At 38.4% G+C, this 13,982-nt stretch overlaps 1 protein-coding gene and 1 long non-coding RNA gene across 2 annotated transcripts in view; one reads left to right on the top strand and one right to left on the bottom strand.

Annotated features, from left to right (window-relative positions):
- The first annotated feature begins 350 nt into the window (after positions 1-350).
- LOC132769247 (uncharacterized) lies at positions 351-8,807 on the top strand. The gene is made up of 3 exons (XR_009630813.2): positions 351-450; positions 5,689-5,781; positions 8,537-8,807. It is a non-coding gene; the product is annotated as an uncharacterized lncRNA (long non-coding RNA).
- NUP210 (nucleoporin 210) overlaps positions 6,001-13,982 on the bottom strand; it is a 117,874-nt gene continuing 109,892 nt past the window's right edge. The window contains exons 37-40 of the mRNA XM_060765993.2: positions 12,505-12,721; positions 11,903-11,998; positions 11,713-11,793; positions 6,001-7,762 (exon numbers count right to left, since the gene is read on the bottom strand). Coding sequence (XP_060621976.2) covers positions 7,656-7,762; positions 11,713-11,793; positions 11,903-11,998; positions 12,505-12,721 — 501 coding nt within the window. The 3' untranslated portion in view covers positions 6,001-7,655. The remainder of the gene's footprint in view (positions 7,763-11,712; positions 11,794-11,902; positions 11,999-12,504; positions 12,722-13,982) is intronic.

Genomic DNA, 13,982 nt, shown 5'->3' with positions numbered 1-13,982 from the left:
ACTGGTTTCATTGCCAATGTGTTGAGTTGAATGGAACTGCCCATTGCCCATCATCAGGAATTAAAGGTTTTGGCAGGGCAAAATTCTATGTTTCATGACCTGCTGTTCTAGTGAGATTTTCTCCTTTGTCCCATGTAACTGCTCTACAGGCTCCCATGACCTTCAGAAGCAGAAGACGTGATCATTCCTTTCTATTCTGCTAAAGGAAACACCTCTATTAATGGGATGAATTATTTGGATATTTTGATTTTAAATAGGCCTGATTTCAGGTTATTGCTTAGTACTTGTCGAGGGCAGCATCTGTAAAAAGTATTTAGTTGTTCTTCCTTGTTATTTCCCTCCTCAGAACTCCATCCACTGCAGCAAACCTTACTTTGGATCCAGGTTTCAGTAGCTCTACTCCAGTCTGAATCCAGCTCTTCACCATTTTGCTAACATTAAGATAGGAAGGTATGTGTTCACTTTAATGTATTTTAAAATAATTCTTTGTACTTTGACAGCAGTTGTACAAAAAAAGGAGTCCTTCGTAGTGGCTTTTATTTTTTTTTCTTGTTAAAAAATAAGGAATGGTTAAGAAATGTGATGCTTTTTTAGTTTTGGAAGAAGATTAATAAGAGAGCACATGAAAAGAGATTTATCAAATTATGGGTAGAGTGGAGAACAGTAGATAGTGACAATTCCTTTCTCTTTCATAATGCAGCAATTCAGGGACATGTGGCGACATTGATTGATAATAGATGCTGGACGAACAAAAGAATGTACTTCTCCATACAGTTAATGTGCTGCCACAAAATGACTTAATAAAGACTAGACAAATTCATGGGAGAGGAATCTACAGACAGCAATTAGACAGGACAGCTGAATGAAATGTCCCAGGGGGAGTAACCTTCCTAATACTAAACAATTGGGACAAGAGCCAGGAGAAAACTTTCTGTCTTCATAACCATTTAAGATGTAGGCTGAGTATGCCATGGCTGGACCCAATGCTGAATTTCTTTTAGACATTTTTTTTGTCATGTCAGGAGTGACTCGAGAAACTGCGAGTCGCTTCTGGTGTGAAATAATTGGCCGTTTGCAAGGACGTTGCCCAGGGGAAACCTGGATATTTTGATGTTTTATCATCCTTGTGGGAGGCTTCTCTCATGTCCCTGCATGAGGAGCTGGAGTTGATAGAAGGAGCTCATCTGTGCTCTCCCCAGATTTGAACCTGTGACCTGTCAGTCTTCAGTCCTGCCAGCACAAGGGATTAACCCACTGCACCATTCTTGATATAATGGTTATGCTTTGGGAGGGTTTATGATAGACAACCTGGGGGAATGTCTTTAGCTTCATTTGTTATCCAGGAGGGTCATGTGTTACTGTCCACTGACTCAATCTAGTTACTTCCTTCCCTTCCCAAAAGGCCTTTAAGAGCATTCATTTCTCTAAACCAGGGGTTCTCAAACTTTTTCAGCCGCTGAGCCTTTTTGATGTAAAGGTTTCTCGTGGAGCCCCAATAAATGTTTATATATTATAGATTATAATATTATATATGATGTATATATAACCAGGCATGAGCAAATATTTCGATGCATTGTGTTTTAAAATTTTACAGATGGGCTAGGCTGGTGGCAGACGGATGGAGAATGAACTAAATCAGTGGTTCTCAACCTGGGGTCCCCTGATGTTTTTGGCCTACAATTCCCAGAAATCCCAGCCAGTTTACCAGCTGTTAGGATTTCTGGGAGTTGAAGGCCAAAAACATCTGGGGACCCCAGGTTGAGAACCACTGAACTAAATGAAAAAAATGAACAAATTCCTATGTACACTGCACGTATCTTGTTTGTAGTGCAAATATCTCATTTGTATGCAACATAAAGTTAATGGCATATCAGTGGATAACAGCAACAACAAGAACAAGAACAACAACAACAGGAGCAACAACAGGAGCAACCCCAGGGGACAGCCAGTCCAACCCTGCCCAACTCCTGAGTGGTGGGAGGGAAATAGGGGTTTGCTTTCACTTCATGGTATATGCAAAGGTAATGACAACAATCAAGAAAAATCCTCTTAACCATAGTTGTTTGATTAAAAAAAAAATTCCTTCAGTGCATCTGTGTGGCTTTATCTCCAGCTCAGATCCCACCTTCTGCAGATTGGAATCACATGACAGGCAGCATGTACTTCTAGAGATGGTGACATACAGTCACTCCGTGCATCTGTGCTGTAGAATGAATGTAATTTGGCACCACTTTAATTGCCATTAATCAATGTGATGGAACCATGAGAATTGTAGTTTTAGGCTGTTTTCTTTGCCAAAGAGTGCTGGTGTCTCACCAAACTACAAATTCAGGATTCCATATCATTGAGTCATGGCAGGTAAAGTGGACTCAAACTGCACTACTTGCTGGAGGCCCTACCTTTTAGTTGGATAATAGTAGCTCAAAGCAAAGAGCTCATGTGAAGTTCTCAATGATCTGGTAAATCAAAATCTAGGGGACGTGTTCAGAACATATACTCTGAATTCAGTTTCAGTTTCTGAGTTTTCAGCAAAGAGGAGAGAACCATTTTCTGTTCCCCAACCCTTTTCAGAACAGAACCAAATAAGCCTGCTCATCTCTGGGTAGCAGAGGGTCCTCTGGGAGAGGATTTATTAAACTATGATTTGCTGCAGCCTCTTTGTGCCTAATACATTTTTTCTGGAGTGTTGTACCAACCCAGGATTATGGAAACTCCTATCTTACTTCTGAGGGCACTTCACACAATACAGTACAGTAGAAGTCCTCATGCCTTTAAAATGTAACATATATTTCAGACATTTTGTGGATTAATTTAGATCAGCATGACTCCTCCAGTACAGAGTCTGTAATGAAGGAGATGTAGAATGACTGTAGACAAACACAGAAAAAGGCCGTACCAGGTATTAATAACAAGCCTTGGCTCCCATTTTCCATTAAAAGGGCAGTTTTCCAACTATACAAATGCTTTCTCTGATATCTCTCATATTTATAAAGACCAAATACAGGCTGCAATCCAATATCCTCAAAGCATAGCGTAAATATCCACTCATGGTGTCAGCCACTTTAAGTCTCAGGTGGTATATAAAGGGATGGATGGATGGATGGATGGATAGATAGATAGATAGATAGAGAGATAGATGATGATCTAAAATTAATCTAGTGTCTAGAACACATAGCACATTTTAATCTGCAAGTTCATATTTTGCATTGTGTTTCGTGAAGTTTATATTGTCTTTTCCCCAACCATGCCAATGTATTCCAAAACCCATCCTCATGAGCTGTATTTTAAAATGTTAAAAGAATGAAAGTCTCTGCTTGCATAAAATCAGCTCTTCTGTAGTCATGTGTATTATTCATTATAGAGGATTACAAAAGAAACAGGGATGTGGATAATCCCAGAATAAGTCTGAGAAAGTCCTAGCCAAAGTGGGGCAACCACCATGGAGCAAGCCTCCTCGCAGGGATGGGAATATCACAACAGAAAAGCTGAACATATTTACCATGTGATAGCTGGCAGAGAGTCAAGGCAGAGCAAGGCTAGATAGTAATTTAATGAATGGCTCTCAGAAAGGTGACAGTGGAGGCATAACCTGAGTGAAATTAACATAGAATAGCTTTCCCCCACATTTTCTCAATCTGTGGAAATGCCAATTTTGCCTAATTAAAGTTAACTTCAGGTTTTTACTGTGCTTTTCACGCACACATACCATGGCAGAATCAGTGTGCAGGATTTAATTCTAACCCCTTTGGCAAAATGGTTCAGATCTGTCGCTAAGGATTTATAGCCTGAACTAAACTGTGATACTACTTACTAGAGGCAATGTAGTTTCTGAAATGCACATTAAGCAGAACAACTTGAACTTCTCCTGCCTGATTCATACTCAGAAATGTAAAATGTGCGGAAGTGAAACAGCCAGATATTACCCACATGCCTACACCTTAACATGTTTTACTTGGGAAACAGATTATGCTTATGCAGTTACCAGTGTATTGTGTAAAAGCCAGTGTCGTGTAGTAGTTTGAGTACTCAAATAGGACTGAAAGTGATGGTCTTGAGTGTTGGACTAGGACTCTAGGAGACCAGGGTTTGACCCCCTATAAAAGATAGGGCTTTATTTGGAAAATAATAAAAATCCCAATGCTGTTCCACCAAATTAAAGAATTTATTTGATAATAAAAATCCCAAAAGCAGAACACGTTAGATTGGAATGAGGCTTCTGTAATTAAAAGCCCCAAAACATAAGCTGCAAGGAAAGCTAGAACTTTTTTCTGGCCGAAAACCCTTTTTGAAAGCCCACTGGCCGCCACCAATTTAAAAGCACTGATAAACCTTACTTTATAAAGCTTACTTGAGGTGCCCCCCCCCCCAACTCTGCCATGGAAATGCAGTGGGTGACCTTGGGCCAGTTACATTCTTTCTGCCTCAGAGGAAGGCAATGGCAAACCCCCTTTGATCAAACCTTGCCAAGAACATACAATGGTAGGTTCACCTTAGGGTCACCATAAGTTGGAAATGGCTTGAAGGCACATCAGATTACTGTGTTTTCAGTACAAGTATAACTCTGGCCGCTTCCACACAGGCCTAAAACCCGATAAAATCTGGCATTTAATATGCTGGTTTCTCTCAGATTTGTGGCCAAATAGCAGCCCCAAACCCCACCATTTTGGTGGGGTGGCAACTAGATATCTTCCTGGGTCGATCTGAGATTGACTCGGGGAGTATCACCACCAGCCACCTGTTTACCACCAAAACCTACTGCAGAAGCCTACCTCCATTTGCAGGCCTTTTGTAGTGGGCTATTGTCACATCAAAATTATGCACCAGGAGCTTTGGAGAGAGAAAAGGGAAAATCTGGAGCCCAGAAAGTGAGATGGCTGTGGGATTAATCTCCAGGATCGCAGATGGCAATCCTGAGGGTCAATCTCCACAGGTCCCATACCTGGGAAGGTGTAGGCCTCCCTGGAAAGTCTGCCACACACATTGCCAGGCATTTTTTTTAACTTGGAGTAAACCTAGATATCCATATTCCAGATTAAACTGGATTAGCCCGAGGCATCGTTTCAAATGTCTCAGGCTAATCCGTTGCCCAGCCTCCATTAAAGGGCTGTGTAGATTGGGCCTCAGTTAACAAAGCAGATGATTTCTGGGCATTACTATTTTAACAAAAACTTTGGTACCCGAGGCAGTAAAACAACAGAAAGAATAGGGATATGTTCCTAAACTACAAAAGTCAAGAGCAATTCAACAATTTTTGGAAAATGGCTTATCAATTTGCACATGTGAAATGAAACAATTAAGCCAGGGAGGTCTTGCATAACTTAAAAAACAGGTTTTGATTCTTGTAGAGACCACTTGCAAGTTTCTAGTATTATTTTCTCACTAGCCTCCACATTTTGTTACCACCTTATGTATGCCTTTTAGCATGCTGAGGATGGCTGTTCAGACAGGCATATCTATTTTCCCATTTTACTATTGATGCATCTGAAGGCAGTTGCTGCTTATCTTATCTGTTGTAGACAGGCACAAACTGCCATACTAGGATCTGCTACAGTAGAATACCGTTACCAGCTCAAACTTTATTGAATGGTTTACTGCAGACATGCTGCTGCTCTCTTGATCAAAAAGACTGTGCTTCCTCAGGGGTCCTTCACATTCTCCTAATGCTGATTCTGTTAAATACTTTTCCAGGTAGACAGAGGACAAGAAGGAAAAGTGAAAGCTGGGCAGATATAAAACACTTTGTAACCAGGAGCTTCATTGTCAGAGACTTTGTTAACTGAGGTATGTCTTTCTCCAAGTTTCCCTTCAAGTTGTAAAATATTTGGTCTGCAAGAGTTCACTCGAAAAAAAAAGATTACATTTCACCCTTTGTTTCTATGTTGTCCTTTCCCCTTTTATCTTCACTGTATGCATCCCTCCAGTTGTAATTATATTATGGAAAAATGGAATGATAAATGGTCACATTTACTTCAATGGAATGATTTTCAAAGAACTCTCATGTGTTTAAAGCACATCTTTATTACTCAAAAACCAGGGAAATTTAAATAGCACAACCAAAGTAAAAAAAACAAAAAACAACCTTGCTTTACAATATAAAAGTAAAATGTGTTCACAGGATTGTTTATGTGGTTTTCAAAAATTTCCACACATTCAGAAAGTTACTTTTGGGGTGGAGGGTGCGGAATGAAGTCACAGTTAAGCAGATAGTTCACAGTCAAATATTCATACAATTAGTCCTAACTACTCAATGATTTTAGGCAGATGGGTCTTTGTATTGGGGCCGCCATGGCAGTTCCTTAACAGTGAAAGGAAGCACTACTTCTGTGTATGTGGTGCAGTTGTCCTGGGGAGGAAGGCTACATACTCCATGTGAAGAATAGGGCCAGAATGGGATCTGTTGGAACCAGACGTATTCTGTTTCCAGGAGAAGGCCCCAATGATGTCCAATTTTATAACATAAATAACAATATTTATCAGTATGCATCTAACAATTGAACTGGCTGCATTTATAAATCCCTGAGTTACGTAGTCCCCTGGCAAAAAAAAATCGGCTGTTTGAAATCAGCAGTAGCTTTGCATTACCTCTAGTAATGCTAGAATAATACATAATCTTTAACATTACTGAAAACATTAAAAATGAAATATTAACCATTATATGAACTAGCTGGTGAGAACTGCGCCATACTTTTGTGTCTTTAATTCACATTCCAATGATATACAGATTTATTCAGTATTTTAAGCATCACTGCTAATCCTTGTCACAGGCACTGATCAGAAGATGTACATAGAGATTCAATTTTTGAGGTATTTAACATTCGCAAAAAACTAATTTTATATTAGCAATTTTCAAACATGTTTAAAATATTTTTTCTTAAAAAATAGTCTGCATCGTTATATAACAACGTATCATTTAAAAAGTTGAGAAACAAATGTGAGAGTCTTTGTGCTCCACCAGCAACTAGTGAAGTGGTAAAAGGCAATTATGTTCCAATTTCTATACAAAAAGGCACAACTATTCATAGTTATTATAAGCATAACTACTTTCTAAACTAGGAGATTCAAATGATTTGTAAGGCTAAATAGTGCAAAACTGTGTCAGTGCAGCATGTTCATTCCTGAGTCTCAAAATAAATTAATAAAATCTGAAGCTAAGCTAAAATTTAAATCCTTTAGGAGTGCACATACTTTCATGTTTTGGCTCATGTTTTAATTATTATGCCTCCATTCTTTGCTAGCCTCAAGCCTCATTACAAAACTATAAAAATATTATTTCCACAGGAAGTAATGGGCAAATGAAGTGTTGTATATCTATACTGACAAACAAAAGCTATATCGAAAATGAACTGAAGCATATAAATGGTGGGGAAATAGCCAAGCTCATTCAATCCAAATGCTGGACAGGACCTGAGTGATTTTCTGCTCTTCTCCTTCATTTTCAAGAATAATGAGAAGAATGGCAGATCATGAAGCAGGAAAAGCATGCATATTAAGATGTATGCCCTAATTATATTGCATTCTTGAAAATGAAATATATTCATATGCTTAGCAAAACACTTAAAGATTGGCAAATTCCATTTGATATTCAATTAGCTACTAGTAAAGGCACTAGCATTTTAAAATCAAAGTAGAAATCCTTGTGTAGAAAACCATCTTCTTTAATGTGAAGCATAACCTGGACTCCATAACCTAGTGAAAGAGACATTTTCATTGCTCGAAGATGTAGGACTGTTAGAACTTGAAGATGTGAGAGAAAATCCAGCATCTATAAATGAAGAAAAGAATGATTATTCATATACAGTACAGGAGAATGCTGTTAACAGTTTTGTGTAGGCTTGATGTTGTAGCATCATACATACTTGATTTGGTATTTAAAATATACCTAGCAGAAAAAGAAGTACTCTCTCTCTACAAACAAATGCTATACATTGACTTTTCCATCACAAGTAGTTTGGAAAATAAAGATATATCTGACTAAGAACAGATATTGGTAAACAAAGATACAACTCAAGCCCTGCATATGCTGCTTGACATCACTTTAACTATCATGACTCAATGCTATGGAATCTTGGGAGGTGTTGTTTGGTGAGGCACCAGCATTCTGTCCTAGAGAACAAGGCTAAAGATCTTGCAAAATGAAAACTCCTGTGATTCCATCGCATGGATCCATGGCCATTAAAGTGTCAAACAGCATTAATTCTGTAATGTAGATGTCTTCACAATCCAGGAGCACTTGTATATGAGGAAGCTATTTCAGTGACATTGTCTGTCTGCAGGTAGATAGGATGCCTTCCCACATAACTTGTTTTCCCAGCACTCCTAGATTTAGCTCAAATTCTTGCCTGTACTAGCACTGTGCTCTGTTCCATAACCTTGACTACCCTGAATGTTCTTGTTTTTGCCAGAAGTCTTTGCTGCTTCGGTATGGTGCTTTGCCATTTTTCACCTGGGGGCTCTCCCAGAGGATTGCTAACTGCAATCTGAGGGCTGTGCTGCTATCTCACCTTTTCTATGTTTGCATTTTCATTTTTATACACAGGTCACTCTGCCTTTGATTCTGTGGTTTTGGCCCTTTCTGTCAGGAAGCCAACTCAGACATGAGAATCGACTGATTATCCTGACATGGAAGGCCAAGGCTGGTGGAAAGGGAGGGAGAGACAAGGAGGAGAGTTGGAACAGAGATAAGGCTCATCTGGCTTGGTTGTTGTGGGAACCAGAGAGCTGAAGATGGTGGAATGTAACCTGGTTTAGGGAGGGTGACATTTTACTGGAGTATATAGTAGGTGGCATAGAATAGACTGGTAGAATTCGGACACGGAACAATGGCTTCAAACTACAAGAGAGGAGATTCCATCTGAACATTAGGAAGAACTTCCTGACTGTGAGAGCCGTTCAGCAGTGGAACTCTCTGCCCCGGAGTGTGGTGGAGGCTCCTTCTTTGGAAGCTTTTAAGCAGAGGCTGGATGGCCATTTGTCAGGGGTGATTTGAATGCAATATTCCTGCTTCTTGGCAGGGGGTTGGACTGGATGGCCCATGAGGTCTCTTCCAACTCTTTGATTCTATGATTCTATGAATTAGCTTTATTGAATTCTGGCAAGAAGGAAAATAAAGACTTGTTTCTAGTGATTGCATTGTGAGTGTCTTCATTCCAAGACCTTCCAGATCTTACACTTTTAGCTTCTGTAAGAAGTGTTTATCTTCTAGTAGAAAAACAAATGATGACAGCATCCCAAAGTGTATTGGGATACATGGTATATGGAATGAATTGTATTTGCTGGGGGAAAAACATGGGCAAGGATCCCCCACAAATATAAGGTTGTCGATATCACCTGCTACTAGAAGCATCATGGAATATGATCAATCAAAAGTTCAAATACAAGTAAAACTGAAGGTCCATCTGGATTTCCACACAGTTCAAGACGGTTCCGGAGCAGCAGTGGTCTACTGAACATGGATTCACACTTCCTCTAAACCTCTCTCTGGATTTATCTGACAACTTACCTTGCTGTGCAGCCTTCAAAACTGTTTCCAATTTACGGTGACCCAAAAGAAACCTATAACTAGTTTTCCTTGATGAGGTTTGTTAAGAGGGGACCTGCCTTTCCCTCTCTCTGAGAACGGGAAAGTGTGACTTGCCCAAGTTTATCCAGTGGGAGTTTCCATGGCCAACTCAAACCACTACAACACACTGACTCTATGGATTATTTTCTATGAAAAGTTTTCATTTTAGCTCTCAATGGAAGAAGATAGGGCAATTACTACTTGAAAGTGGGTGTCTGTGGAAGTGAAGGAGGTAGACAATGGATCAATGTCATTAAATTTAAAAAAGCAAGGAAACCTATTATTTTATTTTTTTAAATGTCAAGTTCTCTGTATAAGAGATATGTGAGGTTGTAGACTTGACTTTTTTGAAGTATGTTTTCATACAATATGAATTTGAGGGATTAGATTTAAAATATAAGTAGGACTCAAAATTTAAGACTACATAACTGCTTTGAGAACCATTATGACTGTAAACCGGCACAAGGAGCTTATGTGCAAAGTGTACTTCAATCAGTATGGGAGAATCTTTGCCATAACAAAAAAACCCCTTGTGCACATTGAATTTTGCACTGATAAATATAAGGAACCACCAGTATGCAGAGTAGCAGAAGATGAAATTTTACGTAATTCAGGATATTTTCTCTAAATTCTAGATGATGACTGATTTCAGGACTGACATGTGGTATTGACTTAAAACTCTCATCAGTCCCATCCAGCATAGTTAATGGTGAAGGATATTAAAAGGTGGTGAAGGATAAGGTTGCCCATTCCTCTCTCATTTGAATAAGAACCAGCACATTTATTCCATCAAACAGCTTTAGGGAACAGAAAACGCTCCAAGAATGGTAAAACGAAAAAGCAAGACACATGTATTTGTGCTTACATGAAAGCAGTAAGTTAATCTATTAAAGCTGAAGTAGGAATCCTCCAGATATTTTGGTGCACTGCAACTGCTTGGAGCTACAGTTCAACAACAACATGGTAATGATTACAAAACCCCCACTACTGGTCTGAAAGGGATTATTAAAGTTTTCAACTGGATTGAATCTGAGCTAAGCGTAGCCAACCTAATAACTATTTTTTACTTGAAATGCAGTGACAATGAACCAAAGTAAATCATGGCTGATCCAGTCCTTTCCCATCCTGGAGTTATTACAGAGTTTCACAATTCACAGACTGCAGCAGAGTACAGAACTCTCTTCAGTCCAAAGAAGACAGAGAAAGGCAGGCAACGGGAATAAGGAAGAAACAGCATTAAACAGCTTGTGTTTGAATGGAACTGATAGGATTTTTAAAAGATCATATCTTAGGAACATTAATCTGATGACAAATCACACTCACGATTTACGCTTGCACTTTTGAGATATCAGAAAATTGTGGATTGGTTTTTAAATATCAATATTATTCAGTGACTCACCAATCAAGGGAGTGGGTGGAAATTATGATGAACTATTTCTTTTAGAAAAATTGCACATATTAATCATCATCTTGTATTTATGCACTGTTGAAGAAAGGGTTCATTATGTGCTTATTGACTTAATATGAACCTCACATGAAAGCTGTATGATGAACCAAAAGAGAGGATTTGGTTTACTCATCCAACTCTCATTATATTGTTTTCTCAGCATGGACTGATCCTGGCAGCTAGCTCCAATGAAACTAGAGGAGCTGTATGTAAGTAACAAGGCAGTATATAGGGAGAAAGTGGGTAATACTGGTAGACTTAATGGCCAAATTAGTAGGCTTGCCCCCCCCCCCCCCAAAAAAACATGGTGGAAAATTATGCTGCCAAATTTTGGTGGCAAATGAAAGCAAGCTGTTCTAATCCAAGTAAAATTTTGTTTGCTTTATATGGCTGGTAGTGGTTCACATCCAAGCTTCAAGACACTCTAGTTAAAACAAAAAAAAGAGAGAGATTTAAATGAGTATTTCTTGACTTGCAAATGGCAACATGATTTGCACTGTATTTTGATGGTGTGGATACAAAACTGCTTGGGGGTTACATGTAGGCTGTGGACAGTACATTGAAGAAACAAATGATATGATACTATGTGTCCTACAAAAGTCCAGTAGTGCTAATTAACTCAGGGTATCATCTTTAAAAGAGAAACACACAATATCATTCAGTTATAAAACGTGAAAAGTTTTTTAACTGATTAACATCTGCTTACGTTGTCTGTGCTGAGGACTTGTCCTTGGGATGAAAGCTGGATGAACTTGCTGTTCTTTTGGTGAGAATACAGTGTAATGCACTGAAAGACATTATAGAACGAGTGATAGCATCAAAGTTCAATTAAAGCCACAATTAAACATTTTGAAAAATATAGGGAGAAATAATTCTCAATCATTTGAACCTCTTACCTATGATCATAACAGCCATCCCTGCTAACAGGGCAAAACAAGTGAAAAACATTGCTTGGTAAGAGTCAAGGAAATGTTGTAATAAACCTGGTCCATCTGAGAAAATGAAGAAATAAAATAGTGTCATCAATTATAGCAACGTACTTCAAATTCATAACCAAATGAAATGTAAGTAGAAAATTTTCTTCAATTATGTACTGTTAGTTGGGAATATTTATGTAAGCCACCATTTACATAGGTGTGGGTGTGTTAATCATTGAGTTGACTGTTGACTGTTGACTTATAGAGACCATGAATTTCATAGAGTTTTCTTACACAGGAAATACAAGGAAAGCTGCAACCTCTCTCTGTAACTTAGTCTTGTTCTTTGTAGTTCCCCCATCTAAGTAACCTACCATGCCTGATCCTGCAACCAACATGTTTTTAAAACAGCATGGAGCATGTCATTATGGTAGAAATTGTCTAAATTATATTCAGAAGAGCTGCACACATTACTTGAATGTGAATGCTATCCTAAAGATGTCAAAATGTGAAACAATAGTATAATATTATTAATAAAAGGATTCATATTTAATAAAGGGCACAGAGAAAGAGAAACTTACGTCTCACAGATGGAGTCCTGTCAGACACATGAATAATTGTTACTGGAATAGTAATAGACTGGTCAATCATTGTACTGGATATTATGAGCATGGTAGATAAGGGCCCTCTGCTTGTGAGTCTGGGGTCTGACAAGGCAACAGTGTATGTTACATAACTGGGCAGTCCATAGGATTTGTCTTTCTCAAAAGCCATTACCACCGGTGAACCAGGTTTTACCTGTAAAATAAAGTATGCATCTGAATTCTGTAGCAAAAACTTTGAATAGGTTTTTTGTTCTGAACACAGGCAAAAATGATTGATAAAAATGGGATTCAAGACTCCATTCCCTCTCTGGCCATTGTGAACTTCATGAATCCCTGTCTGACAGAGGATAAAATAATAAAGACAGATCTATCTTGATCCTTCAATGCAATTCTTCCTTTCTCCTGTGATGCCATATTTTCCTAATGAGAGAGCTGATTCACATGGCAATTAAACAACTCCTTGATAGCCACTCCTTCTTCAATACAACCTAATTATGTGGTATAGGGTAGTACACTGTCCCCCTGATTTAGTTCAGAGTCCAATTTCGGAATTCACACTTGAGCCTGATTTCATCTAGACTATGAATCCAAATAGAGATCCAGGAGATCCAGTTCTTCCCCAATGATTTGCACCACTTTAGTGTTTGTGTTGGAAACACACATTTTAGCCTTTCTCCTGCTAAAGTGCTTTTGACAGAGTCATTCCATGCCAGAAACAAAGGGGATCAATCCGATTTGAGATAGGCCTGGTATAAATTGGTTTGCATCAGCCTAATTTACTTTCTCATTTGGCCTAATTGGTTTCATAGTACAACTATAGCGATCAACATGTGTACATGTCTAGAATACAATGTAGGATTATATTTTCTCTCCTTCTCCTTTCTTTTTTCACAGCTTTATTATCATATCTCTGCTTTGTTCTAACCTGCTGAAGAAAAACTCACCTTTCTCTGTTACTGTGCAGCTCAAATAGCTCAGCTAAAATGGTAATGACAATTTCTACCAGGTACATGAAACTGAATAAATATCTGGGAAAGTTTGAGTGTATGTTCTATATCCACAGGAACAATTAAAGAGATTTTAACAAGAATTAATTAACTTCGCTTTTTAGCTAGCTAATTATAACTAATAGAAAACACATTTGTGGTAGGTGGCCAAAAATCATCCAATAACATGAAATAAAAATAGCAAGTTTGTGAGATATGTATGTAGATAAAAGCCCGAATCCACCCAACTTAATGGCTGCTTTGCCTTTATTTCACAGGCCTCTCTAGTGAATAGAATACATCTCAAAGTGCTTGCCATTTTATTTTAAACTTTATGTACAAGACTGGCAATATAACTAACATAATGTCTTTGTACTTTTGAACACATTTCTGTTCTTGGTAGAAATCCCATTCATTTTGATTTTCTCTTGTCTTGGCTCATATTGATTAGACTAGAGTATCAACATT

This window comes from Anolis sagrei, chromosome 2 (genome assembly GCF_037176765.1).
Source record: "Anolis sagrei isolate rAnoSag1 chromosome 2, rAnoSag1.mat, whole genome shotgun sequence".
NCBI classification, from domain to species: domain Eukaryota; kingdom Metazoa; phylum Chordata; class Lepidosauria; order Squamata; family Dactyloidae; genus Anolis; species Anolis sagrei.
Note: the sequence above shows the minus strand (reverse complement) of the source record. Positions and strands in the feature narration are given on the sequence as shown.